The sequence below is a fragment of the Telmatherina bonti genome, assembly GCF_933228915.1.
Source record: "Telmatherina bonti genome assembly, chromosome: 10".
NCBI classification, from domain to species: Eukaryota; Metazoa; Chordata; class Actinopteri; order Atheriniformes; family Telmatherinidae; genus Telmatherina; species Telmatherina bonti.
In genome coordinates, this window is record NC_136628.1 from 18078786 (window position 1) to 18097486 (window position 18701).

Genomic DNA, 18701 nt, shown 5'->3' on the forward strand with positions numbered 1-18701 from the left:
GTAGAGGAGACGAGGCAGAGATGGAGACTGGGAGAGCATGTGTACATATTGAATGTCCTCTATGGACTCAATCGATTCAGGTTAAAAGAGAAGTTATTTACCTCCACAAAAAGGCAGCCAGTTAAATGTAATTAGGTCTGACAAACATGCACATGCAAACATTTCCCTTCTACGCAGTAGTTTAATCACTGATTTAAAGACACTCAGAAGACCCATGTGTTACAGTATATAAATGTATGATCTAAGTTCTGTTTCATGTCCTTTCCATAAAACTAGTCGAAACAAAATGCTAATACTCAGTTTTGTTGAAGTTTATTTTATTTTAGCAACACATCAAGGTATGCTGTTTTTGGCATGTCTTTCCATTTTAAAACTGTATTCATTTGCAACAAGCATTATAATATTCTGATATAAAGCAATTAAAATATGAATATATATTGATTATTTGGCACCAGAATGATGATGACACTGAAATGTAGACAAACAAGAAGACATTAAAGGCACTAACAAAAGCTGTAATTCATCTTGTAGAAATAAAAAAAATAAAAAAGAAATCCCTGTACTTTTTTATTGCCTTGCAGGTGTATTTTAGCTTTGTGTTAACACTTCAGCAGACTGTGTGCTGTATGCACATAGCACACAGACATAACCTGTTACTTCAGTAGGCTTACTTGTATTTTACTGACTTTTTTTATGCAGCTCATGGCTGATCAGGCTTCATGGTAACATCCGTTGTTGTTGCATAGGTTTTATAAGTTCATTTCTGCTTGTAATACAAGCCTTACAAGAAATTGATCAGCTTGTTTTTAAAGCTTGCTCATGTGATCACTCAGCACAGCGTGTGCTACGAGTGCTAGCGTACAGCAGCAGAGTAAACTGTCAGCTGCTGTTGTTAATAAAGGTTGCTGTAAGTTACTTTTAATATCCACAATTGTAGCTGAATAATTACTATGACACTGAAATGGCAAAAGTAAATGCAAAAGTTTATGCAAAGTAAAAAATAAACCATCGTCTTTAAAAAAAAAAAAAAAAAAGTTCAGTCATTTAACAACAGCTGAGTTGTCCATCACTGCTTGTTGCTGCAGTCAGTGCAGAGGATGTCTCGTCCATTGGCCACGAAGCGCTTGTTGGACAGACTGAGGGAACATCTCTTACAGTTGAAGCAGTATTCGTGCCAGGAGCTGCCCTCATAGTTCACAACATTCACACCTTTTCCAAAACCTTTAGGGAGAGAAAAAAAAAAAACATTTTAGCCTGAGCTGATCTGTGGCTTTGTTTGCTTATCATCGACTAGTCTTCACATTAAAAACTGAACTGAGACCAAAGTATATTCAAACTTTCGACCAGGGTTATCCGCCCAGTAGTCCTGGACAGCTGCTGTTCTGCCATTTTTACATCTTCTCCTGCTTCAACACGCCTGATCTCAACATGTTAAGTTCTGCTCAAGCCTAAAATTGTCCACTTCATTACATTTGATTAAAGGAAATGCGTGAAAATATTTCATGTTTGCAATCTGAACTCGTGGCTCACAGAATCCTGCTTATTGGATTTTCCAACTTGCTTGATGTTTATTTGTTTATTTTAATCCCATGTGACTTGGGGTACCACTTGTTGTATACTTTGTTGGCCATTATAGCACATTTTCTCAGGGGAAAAAAATGTCCATTTTTGTACTTAAGATTACAGACCATTGTAAATAGTCTGTGTCTGTGAAGCTGAAACATCTCACTGGGGAAGGAGGAATAGATTTTACCAGGAATTATTTCTCAGCTCTGTGTATATGCCCGAAGTAACAGGTAAACTAATAATTTAACTGTTTTTAAACAAAATATATTATATGCAAAGAAGAAAGCATAACATAAACGGGTAAACCCTGAAGCAACCTGTGATGGGGTTCTGGCAGCCACTGCATTTCTTTGCCACAGATTTCTTGTAGCAATCGACACAGAAGACCTGGTCCTGGTGGCTCGTGAAACTGGTCCCTGCTAGTGGGTTGGAGCAAGAGCTGCACACAAAGCAATGGCTGTGCCACGGCTGCTCCTGGTAGTTCACTCCTCCAGAGGTTATCGGCTGTAGATGGAAATAAGCAGCACGAGACTAAACCCAAATATTTATTTTATTTCATCAGATTTTTACACGAGTAACGTAAAAGCAAAGCTCAAAAAAAGTTGTGATCATCGCTGAATGTGAACATACAGTCTAAGCAACATTTTCAGATGAGTCATTTATCAGATTCTGTTCATTTGAAACTAATTACCTTTTTGCAGCTGACACATTGCTTAGCAAATTTCTTGTCATGGCAGGGGCTGCAGTAAACGTCGGTTCCCTTCGAGAGAAAACTCTGTGATCCTATTGGTCTTTTACAGGTACAACAGGTGAAACACTCGTCGTGCCATGAGTTCCCTTTGTACTCCACACTCTCTATTCCTGCAAGAGACAAGAGGAATAACATATCGAAGCCAGGAGTGCCCAAAGTCAGTCCTCCCTAGGGTCCTGCAGGTTTTCCGTGTATACCTGTTCCAACACACCTGGACTGAGGCCCTCCAGGACTGGAGCTGGACACCCCTGATCTAAACTGTGTAGTTACAGTAAATAAATGAATGTTCCTCTATGATTCCTGCTCTCGCAGTGTAGTAACTCCACATACAAACCTAGTGGGATAAAACATCAATATTTTTGGACATTGTGACTTTAATTCTCTTTGATCCGTATGTATAGTATATAAGAAGTATAGAAATGGATCACTGTTCATTTCGTCTTCACCTATCAGGCCACTTTTTCCATAAAACTATTTGGTGAAGTGTTTGTTAGCGGTAGAACACTGAGGGCTTGCCGGTGAGCGGTCATACCAGCCAGTATGGGTTTGTAGCAGCCATGGCAGCGTGGAGCATCCTCTCTGGAGCAGCACTTCCCACACATGATGCGGTCATCCTTGGTGCTAAATGGCTCCTTGGCCAAAGGCTTGTAACACTTAGCGCAGCGGAAGCACTCTTCATGCCAGTACCGACCTTTGTGGCTGAGCTCCTAATGAACAAAGGGAGGATTCGTCAGAGGTAAGTAGAACACGGAAAACACTTACTTTATATACCGCACTCGTTCTGACCACAAACCCAGACATGCTGCTTGAGAACACACCTTTGTCTCCACAGAGATGGGTCGATGGCACTCCGCACAGGAGTTGGCGCAGAACTTGGTGTGGCAGCGAACACACACTGGTTTTCCCTCGCTACGGACGAACCTCTTACCCCCAAGGTCTTCACGACAGTAGAAACAGTGCGAGCTGTCTGCCATTGTCACAGAGATTCACTAAGGAACCAGAAAACAGGTGATGTTTAATCCTGCCATCATAAAATCAACATCACGAGACCAGATTTGGATTTAGATGCCGAGCAAATAAGATCAGGTCCATTCTGTCAGTTTGCAGCTGACATGGCTCAGAGGAAGAGAGGTTGTCTGTCAAATGAAAGGTTAATGATTTGATGCTCATCGGTGTGAATGCATATGAAAGTTAAAAAAAACATTTCACAGATAATCCCTTAGAAGTGTTGTTCAAGTGTGTGTAAATGGAGAGAGTGGCTTGTGGTGAAGAGGGGTTCAAATGAGTAGGAAAGTGCTATAGGGCTACAAATGCCTGATTTACCACTGATCCCTCTATTATTACATCTGGTAACACAACACGCACCCCCAAAACAACCAACGTATCTTCCTATAAATCTTCACAAAGCCAATTTTTATTAAAAAAAACAAAAAAACAAAACAACTTTGGTGATCCAGATTAATCATGTAAAGCTGTTTTGTTTCTAATGTAGCTCAGTTATTACAGAGTGTATGTGAATGTGTGTTAGTGAGAAGAACGCAGTAGCTTCCCTTCTTACTGAATGCCCCCCAGCCCCCGATAAAATCTTGCTACCCTCTGGCCATCCCATGTATAAAAATGTATCTCCACCATTGTCTATGAACTCTTTATCAGTAACTCATTCCAGTTGTAGTTACATAAGAACACCACATGGTGGTGCTGTTGTTACACTTTACAGCTGACGAAGGAGAAAAATCTTTCAGAAGAGTTTTGATATTTACGGAGCAGTTTGCAGACAAGAAACACATCTGTCAGTGTTTATCAGCTTCTTTACGTGATAATGAGGCTCATACAAGCAGGGAATAAAGTTTATGAATAATGGGACGGTCGCACAAATGACTGTGCCCTTTGATCAGATGTATGAGATTATGAGTTAAATAGTAATTTAAGGTACTGAACTAGACAGTGGACTATTCCAAGTGATCCCATTACTCCTGTAAGTACAGGTCACAGTTTTAAAGGAACATGGTCTTTTTATGATTAATCTACAGTAGTACAACAAAGTTTTACTGCCGTACATATCAATTACTTAAACCTTAAAAGCTAATGTCAGTCACTGCTGTTGCCCTAAAGTCTGTCATAGATTTCACCTTTCTGTCTAGTTTAACACAAACAGCTTATTGTAGAAACTGATTTGCCATCATTAAAAGCAAAGCAACCAGCTCTGTTCTTTGTCCCTGTCCAGTCTTTGATACTTGCTCGTTTTTTTCGTGATAGTAGTACATTGAATCACGTCCTGTAGCTCAATACAGTCCTAATAAAAAAGATTTGGTTGCAGTTTGCTTTTGTTCTATCTGAAGTTGTTTTGTGAGTAATCTACCCTGAAGGACGGGTTTGTGTTGGATTTTTGCGGTCATTGCTGGAGAAAAGCTGCAAATAAACCAGTTTTAATCCTTAAAGATGTCTGTTTTTTGGTAAATTATAGTTTGTTTTTAGGTTTTTTTAATTACTCAAGAATGATACAAATGACCTTTTAAGACTTTTCATTGAATTTGGACTGCTGAAATTCCAACACACTCTTGATAGTTTAAGCTATTTGTGCAGCCATCATTTTCCTTAAGACAAGTTATTTCAAGTGCAATAATTGCTGTGTATAAAAAATAATACATATAAACCTTCTATACACAGAACCAAAATAACCATGTTGGGTACCATGACTTTAATCACAGAGTTGTGATTACAGGATTGGATTTGAGATGGTGAATAAAAACAAATTAAAAAATGAAGGAAAAAAAAAACAAAAATCAGCGACACAAACAGGAATGGGGAGAAAGTGATCAGCTGCAACCAGTTTACTTGGTTATTTCCTGCATTGAGTTCATCCTGGCTGAGTACAAGGAATTCTCCAAGGCTGCTGAGGGTGAGCTGTGTGTGTGTGTGTGTGTGTGTGTGTGTCGGCACAGTGAGGTGAGCACAGCGAGGAATGCCTGGTATGACAAATGTGGTGAGATCTGGAATGCTGACATCTCTTTGACAGAGTCTACATGCACATACTTCCCATCTTACATGCACCACTCCCTTACAAACCACCAACTATAGTGTTCCCCTGCATGGCGTGGCATGTCAGCAGATTCATGAGGATCTTTTGGTTTTGGCCAAGGACATTTGGACCACATTGGCCAATGCTAAAACCACATCTTTCCTGCGTGCCCAAGTTCTCAGGAAGAGACTAAAAGGGATTTAGGAATTAGTTCATGTGTTTTAGGGACTTACAGAAGGCGGTTTGTGAGTGAAAATATCATAATTCTTTGGAACAACTGGGATGGAAATTCATTTTTGGTCTTTCAGGTGCAGGTGCACATTGATCGCGGTCTCTCAGGTTGTTAACTGAGATTTCAGAGTAGTGTGTCTAGGTTAATTTTGTCTGCTGTAATTGTAGGGTTTCTTTTTGATCAGACATGTTTCACCTGAAACTTTAGTCTTCTTCAGAAACCATCACTCGACGTGTCATGTCTTTAGCAGCTGGCAGCATCCTGGAGACGTGACCAGCCGGACAATCTGACAGATTTTTTTGCCCGTCTGGTGACGGCCAGCATTTCCAGATCTTTTCAGAAAAAGATGTAACCAACCAGCTTGATGAAGAAAATCCAAATAAAGCAATTTCGTGCTTCATATATGACTTGTCTCAAAAAGACTTGGGCAAAAAAAACCCACAGGAAATAAAACTCTGTGGAAAAGGTGTGCCAGCATTCTGCATGGTGAACAATTTTTTCACACTTTACACACATTCAAATCAGCAGAATGTCACTCTGTCGCTCTGTCAGGTGCAGTTGTCCACGTGTGTGAACTGGGTAGAGGTATTTAGACAGGAACCCAAATAAGTAACTACGCTTAAAATAACATCCAAAAGCCTGCAAACTGTGACAGACAATATTTCTAGTTGACTTTACAGAAAAAAAAGGCCAAAGTTGCTCATAACAAGGAGACTTGGCAACCTGCTGCTTGGTGGTCTTTACAGGTGTCCCATGTGTGGGACAGCATGAATGCCTCCTCATCACTTCTAGATTTTAACGAATAATTGGTCCTTTAAAGTCATTTAAAACCACTTGACCACCGGATAAGAAAAGCCTTTGCTTTTAATACAATACCTTCATTCATTCATTCATTCATTCATTCATTCATTCATTTTTTTAAGGATTGCAGGGAAGCTGGAGCCTATCCCAGCAATCATTGGGTGAGAGGCAGGGTACACCCAGGACAGTCCATCACAGTACATTCCAAAAAATACATAAAAATTAAATAAACATGAGTCATAAGTTTCTAAATTTATGCAAGTATTAGATAGTGAGCACATATTTCTCCCAATATCTAACTGGAAACAGGATCTCTCTATTACCACTTAATCAATACCAAATTTTGGACATAAATGTGCAGAAAAAATTCACTCATTATGAAATTCCAAACCTACAACTTAGTCAATTCCAGACCAACCACAGAGTAGACTATAGACTGCATGGGTGAGAAATGAAATGAAATGGGTTTCCCGACATGAGATCAATGTAGTTATTATACACAAAACACCACTGACGTGCCTGCTTTCTGGCACTGTACACCAGTCAGACCATTTTAGACACAAGTTATAGATCACTTCTCACAAATATAAGGCTGCTGGATCTGCCTTTCTCCACAACTCTGCATGTCATCCCTGCAATTACACCATGACATCGTTCTGTTGCAAATAACCATCCTCCTAAACTAGAAAGCAAGTTAAACATCACTCTCTGGAGGAACCTGCTAACAGATCAGCTCTCTCCTAGAGAAATGTCTTCCTCCATGAATAATCAGGCACCCTTTTTCTACAAGATTTTCTCCTCATTTATAAACAGCTTCATACTTATACATCCTGATAATCCCAGTGCACGGCATAATTTTGCTTTCCTTCCCTGTTCTCCAGCTGAAGTCATCAATAACATCATTATCAGACACGCACACACACATAAATAAATAAATATATACCGGTACAAGAGAAAACAAATACGAGAGCTTCTTTGTACAAAAAAAGTGTTTTTGTAACTTTTGTAGGCATGTTCTTCTTACTTTTTATCAGGCAGAGTGTGTGTGGGTGCAACCCATCACCAGACTACAGCTTTGGTAAACTTTTTTCTCTTATTGACAACATTCAGAGCATCATTACATAACTGCAGAAAACAACACTTAGCTGTAGCCGGGGAAGGTGCAACGTAATGTGATGTGTAGCTGGCAAAACAACATGCCTTCAGCAAGACCTTCCCAGTTCACCCAGTTATCAGTTAGTTACCATTTGACAGGAGTATGTCCAGGAGGTTATTGGTCCAGAGGATAAATACCTTCTTTTGTTTTCTCAGCTCCGGGACAAACCGAGACTGACATTTTGGGTAGTGGACATAAATCTTCCCTTCGGTTACCACTTAGTTCATTACTTATTAATGGAAAAAGAAGCAGCAGGTTTATTTGTTGACTGGGTGAGGCTGTTCGTCTATCACCTCTAAATGACAGCACATCCTTTCAGCTTTAGATCAACTAGAGGTAACATCCTCTATTTACATTCCTTATGTTTCCATTCTGCATTTCGCTGTTTGCTTCCTGCTTTGGATAATAATTCATTTACTATTCTTTCTGCACTTTTTTTTTTTTTTTTTCCAGGTTAAGCCCAAAACGGAATGAAAAAGAGGAGACACTTTGCACAAAATGTGGAGCTCTGCAAAGCCTTGTGTAGTTTTAAACACTGCATATGGTAATAAATAAATAATGGATCCCTGTCAGCACTGTGAAAATGTTATCTGATGGGAGCTGAACAATGGCTGCCAGGAGGCCAGCCAGTCTCCACACAACTTGGAGCAAAATAAAGTCTCGCTGACGTCAGGCAGCTCTGCGAACGTTGTCGCTACAAGTCTTCGCTTTGTTTTACAGCAATAAATAATCTTGCTGTGTGTTGGCCCAGTGACACGTTTAACACCGTTTCCTTCCATCCAACCTGCCGATACACAGCTCTGTGTTTGCTCGCCATGGAAACAGTGAAGTTAAATATTAAGCTGCATTGCACAGAATGAGCTGATGGCAATGCTGCAGCCAAAGAAAACTCGCATTGTGGGAACATGAAAATGTCCAGAAGCTCCCATTATTTTGCCCACACAGTGTAAACTTTGCATTTTATAGGTAAGACTTTGGGTACAGCACCAGTGGTGAAGGTTTATGTCATTCCACGCTTTTCTAAACATCAACACACTGCGTGCGAGACTGCTCTGCCGTGTGGATTCTAAAACACATCATGTCGTTTTCGACGTTTTGGAGTCCTGAAGAGTGAGAAGCATCAGGCTTCAGAGGATTTATTATAAGTTTAAGTCTTTTATTTGTGAAAACTCAGAAATGATCCTTTAAAATTGAGCTTAGGCCTTTGAGCATAAACTAAATGTGTGTGTTTGTGTGTGTGGCTGGATGAGGGTATGTGTGAAAGTCTAAAGTGCGGAGAGGTGACATCTTGTCATGTGAGTGAAGTGTACATTCTTAAAACTGAACAAGAGGCACACAGAGGCAGAAAAATAAGGACTAAACATGAGCGGACAAACAGCGAAGTGTCTGCATCGACCAGTTATGTGTTTGTGTGCATGGCTAGTAAATGCAGACTGCCTGTGTGTGTGTGTGTGTGTGTGTGTGTGTGTGTGTGTGTGTGTGTGTGTGTGTGTGTGTGTGTGTGTGTGTGTGTGTGTGTGTGTGTGTGTGTGTGTGTTGGCATGAGCTTATCGCTTAAGAATGTTGTGGAAAACAGAGAAACAGGAAGTTAAAGTCAGAACTGTGAAGCTGGTACAATCCAGCCACACACACACACACACACACACACACACACAGTGAACTGTTTAACACACTGCTTCTTACTGCCTGCATCCAGGTGTCATTAATGCAGCTTCACGTAGCTGGAAACCCTGACTGAGCTCGGATCATTCAGTCCACGCCACAGGTGGAACCTCAGCTCTACATAGATGTTCTGTCTTTTTGGATTTGCTGTGACAAGCAGCAGAAATCTCTCTTAATGGGATTTTCTGGTGATTTATAAACAGATAAGGGCGGCAAACTTGAAAGTGAAGAAAGTGAATCTTATCTAAACCTTCAGGTACAATGAACCTCGGAGCTGTGTTGATCTTTAAAACTGTTCTGATGGTAATACCTTATCAATCTGCTTCCAGAAAAGTCAACAGTTGTGAGGGGCTGACGTGTTGTTTAAACATCAAGATGAGAAATAATGGTGGAAAGACAAAGTGAGCTTTAAATTGTTTGAGTCAAGAGGTTTATGGTTGTAATTTGATAACCAAATTTGGCAAACTTTATTGGTAAAGGTACAATCCACACAAACATTCACTGTGTTCTTGTGACAAGTCACTGTGAGGCTTTTCTAAGTTTAACAGTATTTGAGTTTTAAAGAACACACGCAGGCATTGTGATGAAATGCAACAAGTTAAATGTGTCTTGTTCTGTGCCATCTTTAGGTCCAGATATAGAGCCAGATACAGAATCCAGATAAAGAGACAGAATACTGAAGTTATCAGTTTTTATTTTGGCATAAATGATCAGGGGAAGGGTTGAGTTGTGTGCTTGTGTAGGTAACGTGCGTGTGTGTTTTTTAAGTGTGAAACTGTTTTTTATTTTAATGTTGTTCAGCACTTTAATATGCTTTTGTATGAAAAGTGTTATACAAATAAAGTTTGATTTGATTTTGTTTGATTTGATGTTGTCTTAAGCGTGACAAAAAATAGCTTTGTTGCACTGTGTTCTTATTAAAAGGTATATTTTAAATCATTTACATTTCTTCTGGATTTCCACCAGGTTAAAGTGCTTTTGCACGACTGTTTGACATCTAAAAACACGACGCTTCAGCATGCAGAAGTGGACAGAACATGGACAGAAGTCTTCAAGTTTATCCCCCTCAGTTTGTACAGCAGATCTATGCTGAACAATAGATTTCAGCAAGCATTAAATGTGATTAAACATTTCTACACAATGTCATATTAGTTTGCCCTACTTTGAGTATTGCGGTCTCAGCCTGTGATGTATCACGTTGCTGAAACATCTGGTCATGCAGTGCCAGGAAATTTGGGATTTTTCTTTTTTCCCTGTTTTTCTGGTGCTCTTTTCATTGCTAGCAGATGTAAGAATAAGGCAGGAGCGGTTGGATTTTTGCTTTTTGTTGCTTGACTTTGCCTTTTAACTTTAGATGCTCATCATGCTTGACACATTGGTTATGGTGCCTGCGAATAATGATGTCAGTGTTGCACCATAGTTACCATTCATACACAGTGAACTCAGAGCTGTTGCTTCTGAGAAAATAACGCAGCTTCTCTACAAAAATAGCATCTGACGCCTTACAGGAAGGAAGAGTTATAAACATACCTGCATAATTTAATGTCTTAATTTCAAGTGACATATGCAGTTAATCCACAGCACCTTCTGAGATTTTAATGAATCATATGGATGCAGTAGAGATGGTAACGCTAACACTGTCATGGTTTGTAGGTCTTGTCCAGTTTCCTGGTTTATTTTGTAGGTTTATCGTCTTCCATGTTCTTTTCACTTCCCTTACATCAGCACACTCAGCTCTTTTTTATTTATTTATTTCTGAATTTGCTCCATCTGCTCCTTGTTAGCTCAACTCAATGTAAATATACCCCTCAGTTTCATTTATTTGTTGTTTCCACAGTGTCGTCCTTTGTATTTGTTCATCTCTGTTTTGGTTTTTCCAACCCTTTTACCTATCGTTATTATCATCAAACCATTCCTGCACCTGTCTGCCGTGCGTCATGACAAACAAACTTTTCAAAACGCAGCAAACTTGTGCAGAACAGAACAAAAAGCTAAACTGGCCAAAACATTATTTTCCTGTCAGGTGATAAATGCGTTTTTATAATGACACATCTGCATGTGGTCCTACAGTCAACAGCATGAGCTGAAAGATTGCCTTGAAATTTTAAACAACCAAATAATAATAAGTTTTTGAAGTGCAGCTGCAGACTGCTGACATCTAGTGATTTTTAAACCTAATGTGAAGTACGGTAGTTCTCTGTCTGCTGTCATGAAAAAAGAAAAGGACCAACTATTGTACAAACAAAAGCGATGCCAACTTATAAACTTAGCACAAAAAATAATGAGCTAAAACACACAAAGAAAAGCGTTCCTAGTCCTGACTCCAACCACGCTAATACAAATAAAAATACACATTAATGTTCAAAATTCAGCAGCAAGTCCAGCTAAACATTTGTGCACCGTATCAGCCTTTCAGTGAAAGGTTGAATAATTGTTTTTTCTGGCTCTGGTGAGCCACATTCCAGACAGCGGAATAAAGCTGATACAACAGATCAGACTTGTGAGAGCGAAGTCAAAGAACCACAGCGTGTCCCGCTACAACAGGACAGACATGATGGCTTCAACAGAATCTGATGTAAGCTGTACTTCACCGTCTTACTTTGTCTTATATTACACACTCCTCTTTCTGCACTTAGAGTATTTTCTCATTCAGATGTACTTCAGATTGGAGCAGCTGACAAAACATTATGTATAAGCAGTTTCCCTGGGTGGGTATGATATTTTCAGTTACATCCTGTTCACACTGGCACCACAGCGGTCCACTTTGGACTTTTGAAGATTCAGAACTGATGGTAAAAATTTTATGTTAAGTCTTTTTTTCTTAACGTCTCAGGGGGTCATTTGAGACCACATTGTTCCAGCCTTCCCTCCTAAATGTCTGAACAACAGACTCCCTGCAAATCCCAGTTTCTAACCATTTTTCCAGATTTTCACTGGGAAGCCCGTCCAACATAAAGAGCATCTGTATAGAAATTACGAGTCTGTATACGAGGAGTATTTAAGGGTAGATGGGAACAAAAAGCACAAGGCTGAATGAACTCACAGATGAGTTAATGATTAAAGTAAAATCAAGAGTCATGGTGGCTTGCCAAGAATACATCACATATTTTTATACTTCAATGCATGAAAGCAGCATTTTTGTAAACACAAGCCCCTTGCTTTTTTTTTTTTTTTTTATCTTGCCATGGGGTCAAATTTGTATATTTCCTTTAATATGCGTTTTAAAGTTATTGTTCACTCATTATACTTTTGAATTAATTTTACAATCATTAGATTTTGCTCTGTTATAAATGTTACCACTATTTAGGATGCCACGTTACCAAACCTCAATTACCTGGACTGAATCTATAAAGTAAGGATGGGAATTTTACATGACTTTAAAGTCAACGAGTTGGGCCAATCAAAATCGATTAGAAATTAAAAATACTAAGGGTCATTGTAAAACATGTATGAGATGTTATTTGTGTAATGTGTGTGTTTAATCCTATAAATCAGACTCTTGTTGGCAACAGAACATGCTGCTTTCCTGGTCTGCTCCCCAGCATACAGAGATTTCTCTAAATCCTTTAAATTATTTTGAGAACTTCAAGTTTGTGAAGTTCTTTGCAGCTTTCTGCTGAAAGTTGCCCTCTTTCACATGGAGGTTCAACATTCACACAGTCAAGCTAGCTGAATCAAGTCTTTAGTCTATGCCAATAAAAGTTTTGTTGCTCTAGCCTTTTATTCATCGTATTTTTATCCAACTTTGTAAAAGATTTGACATACAGTCATGTGATATGTAGAACAGCAAGTTCCCATTTTCTTCTCAACTTCTTTCAGCTATCTTTTCCCTGCTTTTGCAACACACAAAGCGCAATAAGTTTCACAACAAATGATGAATCTAAATACACCCAAATGCTTCACCGTCAGTTTTAATAGATGAAGAACAAAGACTGATGTTGTCAGTCTACAACAAGTCCACCCAGCCCACCCAGTGATTTTCAACTGGAATAAAACCAGTGCTTGTGTTATATTTACATTTGATCCTATAAAATCCCAACAGGCAAAACAAAACAGAGAGTTATAGGATGATGTCAGCCCAGTTGCAGAGAGTTTTATGAGGCTTTAGTCTTTTATACGACTGAGCTCATAGTGATTTCTTTAACATGCAGACTTCAGCTACAACTTCAACTTTTCAGTCCCTGTGGCCTTTTAATCTGCTTCTGGCTGTGAAGGGTCAGACTGAGTTGACACTGTGTGACCACACTTCCCTTAACAAGACGTGTCATCTGACAATGCAAAATCTTATGTATGTTTAAGTCTGTAATTTACTGGTAATATTATCTCGTTGTTCAGCTTTTTAAAATAATTTATCTATATTTAATGTTATATAAAACATCAAGCTGTATTGTATAGTGTGATATTTGTGATCTATTAGATGGAAGACATCCTTTATTCAGCTGAGAGAGGCTTCAAGTGTTCATCACTTACATGAAATGAAATGAAAAAGATTAAAAATACTTTATTCATCCTAAAGGGAAATTCAATATTGTAGTATATAATAATTAATTTGAGGAGGTCTTGTTGGTAGAATCCATGCATATGAATATGAATACACACACACACTCAGGAGGGGGATGAAAAGTATCAGTACAGGAATTTTAATTGACCTGTGTGAAGCATTTTTTGGCCTCAGTGGTTCCATCATTGGATGAAGGAAAAAAAAAACACCAGAAGCCTCCTTAACTGGAACCACATTTCAGAAGCAGCCCAGGCTTTCCTAAGTCAGCATGTAACTGTAGCTTTCACACACATCCACACACTGACAGAGAAAGACAGACAGGCAGCCAACGCCCCAGACAAGTTTAAGGCTATGGTTTCCTCTCCGGATACTAACGCCATGCAAGTGTGTATGAATTTATAACACTTCCAGATTAAGTTTACAACAAAACAGCTGCTCTGTCAAATAAATAAAATAAGATAAAATAGCCTATAGCCTGCGTCAGTGATTGCACATCAATAACAACTTTACAAAAAAGGAGAGTCAAAAAGTGCGCCTCGAAAACAAAACAAAAAAAAAAAAGATTCTCATTCCCCACTGCAATACACCCAGTAAGTTTCCAGTTCTGTAAAACGAGCAATAGCAGAGGGGGACGAGTTGCTACCGCGGAGCTTTTCAGTCTGCTTACCGGGATCAGAGTGATGTCTGCGGCGGTGGACGAGCGGCAGCCTGGAGGCGGTGAAACTCCGCTGGACCGACACCGACACACGTTAAATACAGTCATCTGCGGCTAAACCCTGCCCTAACAGCCTGTGTCACGTCGAAAACAGGAATGACAGCCCAGAATTGCCCAGAATCGCGAGAACGCGCACAGTTAAGAAAGCGAATCTTGTCTGAACTTTATCACAATTAGGTTTCATAATTGTGATAATGGTTTAAAGTTTGAGGATTGTTGCAATTACTGGGGTGGGATTATGTAAATTTATGCTTCCAGTCACTACTTTTGAACTTTTTATGTTTTTCTTTAATTTGGTCATATGATTTATGTCCTTTTTTTGTTGTTGTTTTTATCGTTCAGATAAACTTTCTCACAAAATAAACACTTTTGAACTAGGACTGCCAAATGCACCAAACAAGTTGAAATAAATAATGTTGAAATACAGACACGTGAATATAAACATACGTTTTCTCAGTTAGTAATAGTCTATAGTAACCTATTAGTTTGAGGTTAGACTACTCCATGTAGTCATACCTAATTTATTTATTTTATCAAACGTGTCAGCGACACTCAGCTGTGACGTCACGTGTCATTTTCAAACATCATCGCGGACTAGTTGTCGATAAATGACTGAAAAGCTCTGTTAAAACCACAGATTGCATTTTAAAAAGAGTTGAGCTTTCAAATGTCCCATTCAAGCGATTAAAGACCGTTTTTACTCTGCATCACAGGGACGATTCACTGACGCGTTATGCGCAATCCCGCGATCAGCGTGCAGTTTTCAGATGGCCTGCAGTTTCTCACATAACACCAGACGTGACGCTTCAGCAGAGAAAACTAACAGAAAACGAGATGTGGTGTTTGTTAAATTATGTTTTTAAAATAAATAAATAAATAAATAAATATCTAATAATGTATTACACCACGCTAACAAAACAAAACAAACAAACAAAAAAATAATAATAATCTAACTTTTGACATTGTTTAGCCAAGGCTACTCGAAATGTTCTCTAAAAATGATGAAAAATTCCTTTGTGATTTTAGCCTCTCAGACTTAGGCTTAAATAAATTACACTTTACTCGACCTATGTCGTTTTAGAGCTTACGTATGATGGTATTTGTTACTTTAAAACAGCTTTTGACATAATCTACCGGAGCCTACTCTGTGATGTATTTCAGAAGAAACAAATAAATTAGCTAACTTGCCAGTTTAGCACAAAAAGCAAGGCCGTTTGTATTTGTTGGTTTATTTATTTATTTTAATAATCCATGATGGCAAGTAATACCACTGGAATGTTTATTTCCTTTGTAAATAGAGCTACATTTGTAAGAAAAACACATGTGCAGCACAGTTGAGTATGTGGTTTGTGCACATGAAAAACTTACCAAATCTTTTCTGCCAACACATAACATTTATTTAATAAACAGGGGGCCTCACTAGTATGTGGAAGAGCCACAACAACAGCGTGGCACTTTCTCCGTGGTCCCCAGCATGATCACACACTATGAGACAGCAATGGGGCTGAGGTTAGAGCTGCAGACAGGCCCTTCTATCATGTTCACTGTTTTGGTTTCTGTAAAAACCTCCACTCTGTGAGGGGGCCAGTGGTGTCATCCTGAGTTCTGCCTCAGACTGTGGAGAAATGGTTTTTACACAGGTTCTTGAATCTCATCTAGACATATTTCTGCACTGACATTGTCTCCAATGGTAAGAATCCTTGTAAATCCACCATTTAATCGCTTCCTCCAGTGAAGCAATCAGCACACAACTGGAAGATCTGGTAGGTTTTTCATGTGTGTAATCCACATGTTCTGCTGCTCGTCACACAAATTTGTAAGGAAAATGTTTATCAGTGGTTTAAGATTTATTCTATGCAGCATTGTTACAACAAAGAAATAATAAACAAATATGTCTAAGCAGCCCTGCAATGGACTGGCGAGCTGTCTGGAGTGAACCCTGCCTTTCACCCAAAGCCTACTGGGAGCCTATCCCAGCAGGAATGTCTAAGCGTTTGATCAATTGTGCATCGGCTGTGTGAAAAATATTTTTGTATTATTGCAAATCAATATGTTCAGATTTCATTTAAATTTTCTGCTATGATCAAATTTAGAAAATACAAATGAATATAGTAAAACGTGACTAAGGTTTAGTGTCCTGGAAAGGAGCAAACTCCTGGTTTATCTGGACAACACTGGGAAGTCTGTCATAAACCTATGATTAGATTGATCTTCTTTACAATTAAATCAGCACTCACACTTATCGATACAGTGGTCTTACACACCAGTTTTAAGATACAACAGGTCTGTTTTTAAGCATATCAGATATATATTTAAATATTTACACATATTAAACATATAAGTTTTTACACTGATGATCCCTGCTGCAGCACTAACCAGTGAAGCCATGATCTAAACATGTGGAAAAAATACACATCATTTAAAGAACAACCCAGTGTCGAATTTAAAAGGTGTTTTTATTTTCTTTAATAGACTTGCAAGAAGTCAAACTGACAACACACAGTTATTAACTTCAGGATTACACCCAGAATCCACTTGAGATTATTTTCCCCTCAAGACTTTGACAACATTCACATATTGCAGATGCACCTCTCACAAATCCAGTTTCCACAAACAGCAGAAAAATGTAACATCTTCATATATTTCATTTAGTTTCAGATGTTTACTCCCACAGAGAAAAGAGTAGGTATTTACGGTTTAACTTCTTTAAAATCGGAGATGTTGATCTAAAATGGAGATGCATGTCTGGAGATGAATTTGCAGCAAGTCATCTGAGAATACTGCTTGTTGATCAAGTGTTACATGTGCAGCTTCACAGAATCAAAACATTTGATCATTTGTTTGATATAATATATAGAGAGAATCAACTTCTACTTCACTTATAAAAAATGACCCTCACATCATTAGATCAGCATAAAACAGGACAAAGTCAGTTATTTGGAGGAGATACTTCAATTAAACTGATCACCTAAAAAGGATGGAACAGTAACAAAACTGGTTTAAAAAATGCACAAAAACCATCAGTAAAAAAAAAATTAGACACTTTTCTTCTACCCTCAAATTCAAATTTTGCCCCTAATTTATTACAAAGTGCAACATCAACATTTTTAAAATACCAAAAAAATGTTTTCCATAAGTACACTGTTCAAAAACATGCTTACATCTGATAAAATATAAGTTATTTTCCAACAGGGTTAGTGAATTATTTTAGTTTGCACTCTCAAGCTTTCTGCCATTCGTTCAGTAAAACCACTGATAGATGTGTTGGCCGAATTATACTGGGACCACTGGAAGAACTGAGCTTCCACTACAAGTTGTATTGTCATAAAATATATGAAACAAAAAGGAAAAAAAAAATCACCTAACTGCAGGTCAGTAATTGCAGATACATACAAATCTGAAATACTTTTAAATAGGCACTTGAATTCAAAACAGTTCAGCCAGCCCCGTTTTATCTGATGACGCAACATCACAAAAATACTGCCGTTTTCTTTTTTTTGTTTGGTTGGTTTTTTTTTTGTTTGTTTGTTTGTTTTGTCAGAAAGAACTTTTTTTTTTTTAAACCAGATGGTGGCAGAAAACCAGAAACAAAGATTAGCCCTAATAACTAGATAAGAAGCAGCCTCATCCGCCACACACATAACAGGGAAAAACACACAAGGAAGCTCTAGTTTCCAAATATAAAGTCAAAGCGTCTGCTACAACATGAGACTGGGAAAAACTCCTGGTGTACTTATGACTTCCTCACTCTAAGATGTACCATGTGGGAGAAGTTGTAGTGCTTTTTCTTCTCTTGCTTCAGTATTGACAAAGAGGTTGAAACCGAAGCATTTCACCCCCAAGTAGTTAATTTCACACTTTAACACCATCAATAAATAATAAATAAACAAACCATATAAATAAATAGGTAAAGAAATCAAGTGCTAGCATCTATATTAGAGACGCTCCAGTGTAATGGATGCAGTTACAGTATTTTAGACCTCTCAGTGTCTACATATGAAATATTTGAGCCAATTCCATCAAAGATGTAACTTTCTCTCTGTCCATTCGCTCTCCCTCTGGAAATGTAATCCATCCTGATCCAGAGACAAACGAGACAAACATTTAGGACATCCAGCGGTCAAGTCACATAATTATTTATCCAATTATATTATGCTTTTTAACACAGCAAATTTTGGATGTGGTTGTTGTCTTTCAGTGTAAATAATAAACAAATACAGTAACTGTCATCAGAGACAAAATCTCACAATCAAGAAAAAAACCCCACAAACATATATCCAACTCTTTGGGTGGTCGAC

The 18701-nt window shown here is 38.4% G+C and overlaps 2 protein-coding genes across 2 annotated transcripts in view; both read right to left on the reverse strand.

The window, feature by feature from the left end:
* Positions 1-406: 406 nt before the first annotated feature.
* Positions 407-14402, reverse strand: LOC306761934 (four and a half LIM domains protein 1-like). Its single transcript, XM_079248269.1, has 6 exons — positions 14356-14402; positions 3136-3306; positions 2850-3024; positions 2258-2427; positions 1884-2070; positions 407-1221 (listed from the first exon to the last, which is right to left on the reverse strand). The coding sequence occupies exons 2-6, from the start codon at positions 3289-3291 to the stop codon at positions 1067-1069; spliced, it is 843 nt and encodes a 280-aa protein (XP_079104395.1). The 5' UTR covers positions 3292-3306; positions 14356-14402; the 3' UTR covers positions 407-1066.
* A 3488-nt stretch (positions 14403-17890) lies between these two features.
* LOC306761639 (sodium/hydrogen exchanger 6-like) overlaps positions 17891-18701 on the reverse strand; it is an 11062-nt gene continuing 10251 nt past the window's right edge. Inside the window, exon 17 of the mRNA XM_079247891.1 lies at positions 17891-18479. Within this exon, the coding sequence (XP_079104017.1) occupies positions 18368-18479 (112 nt within the window). The 3' untranslated portion in view covers positions 17891-18367. The remainder of the gene's footprint in view (positions 18480-18701) is intronic.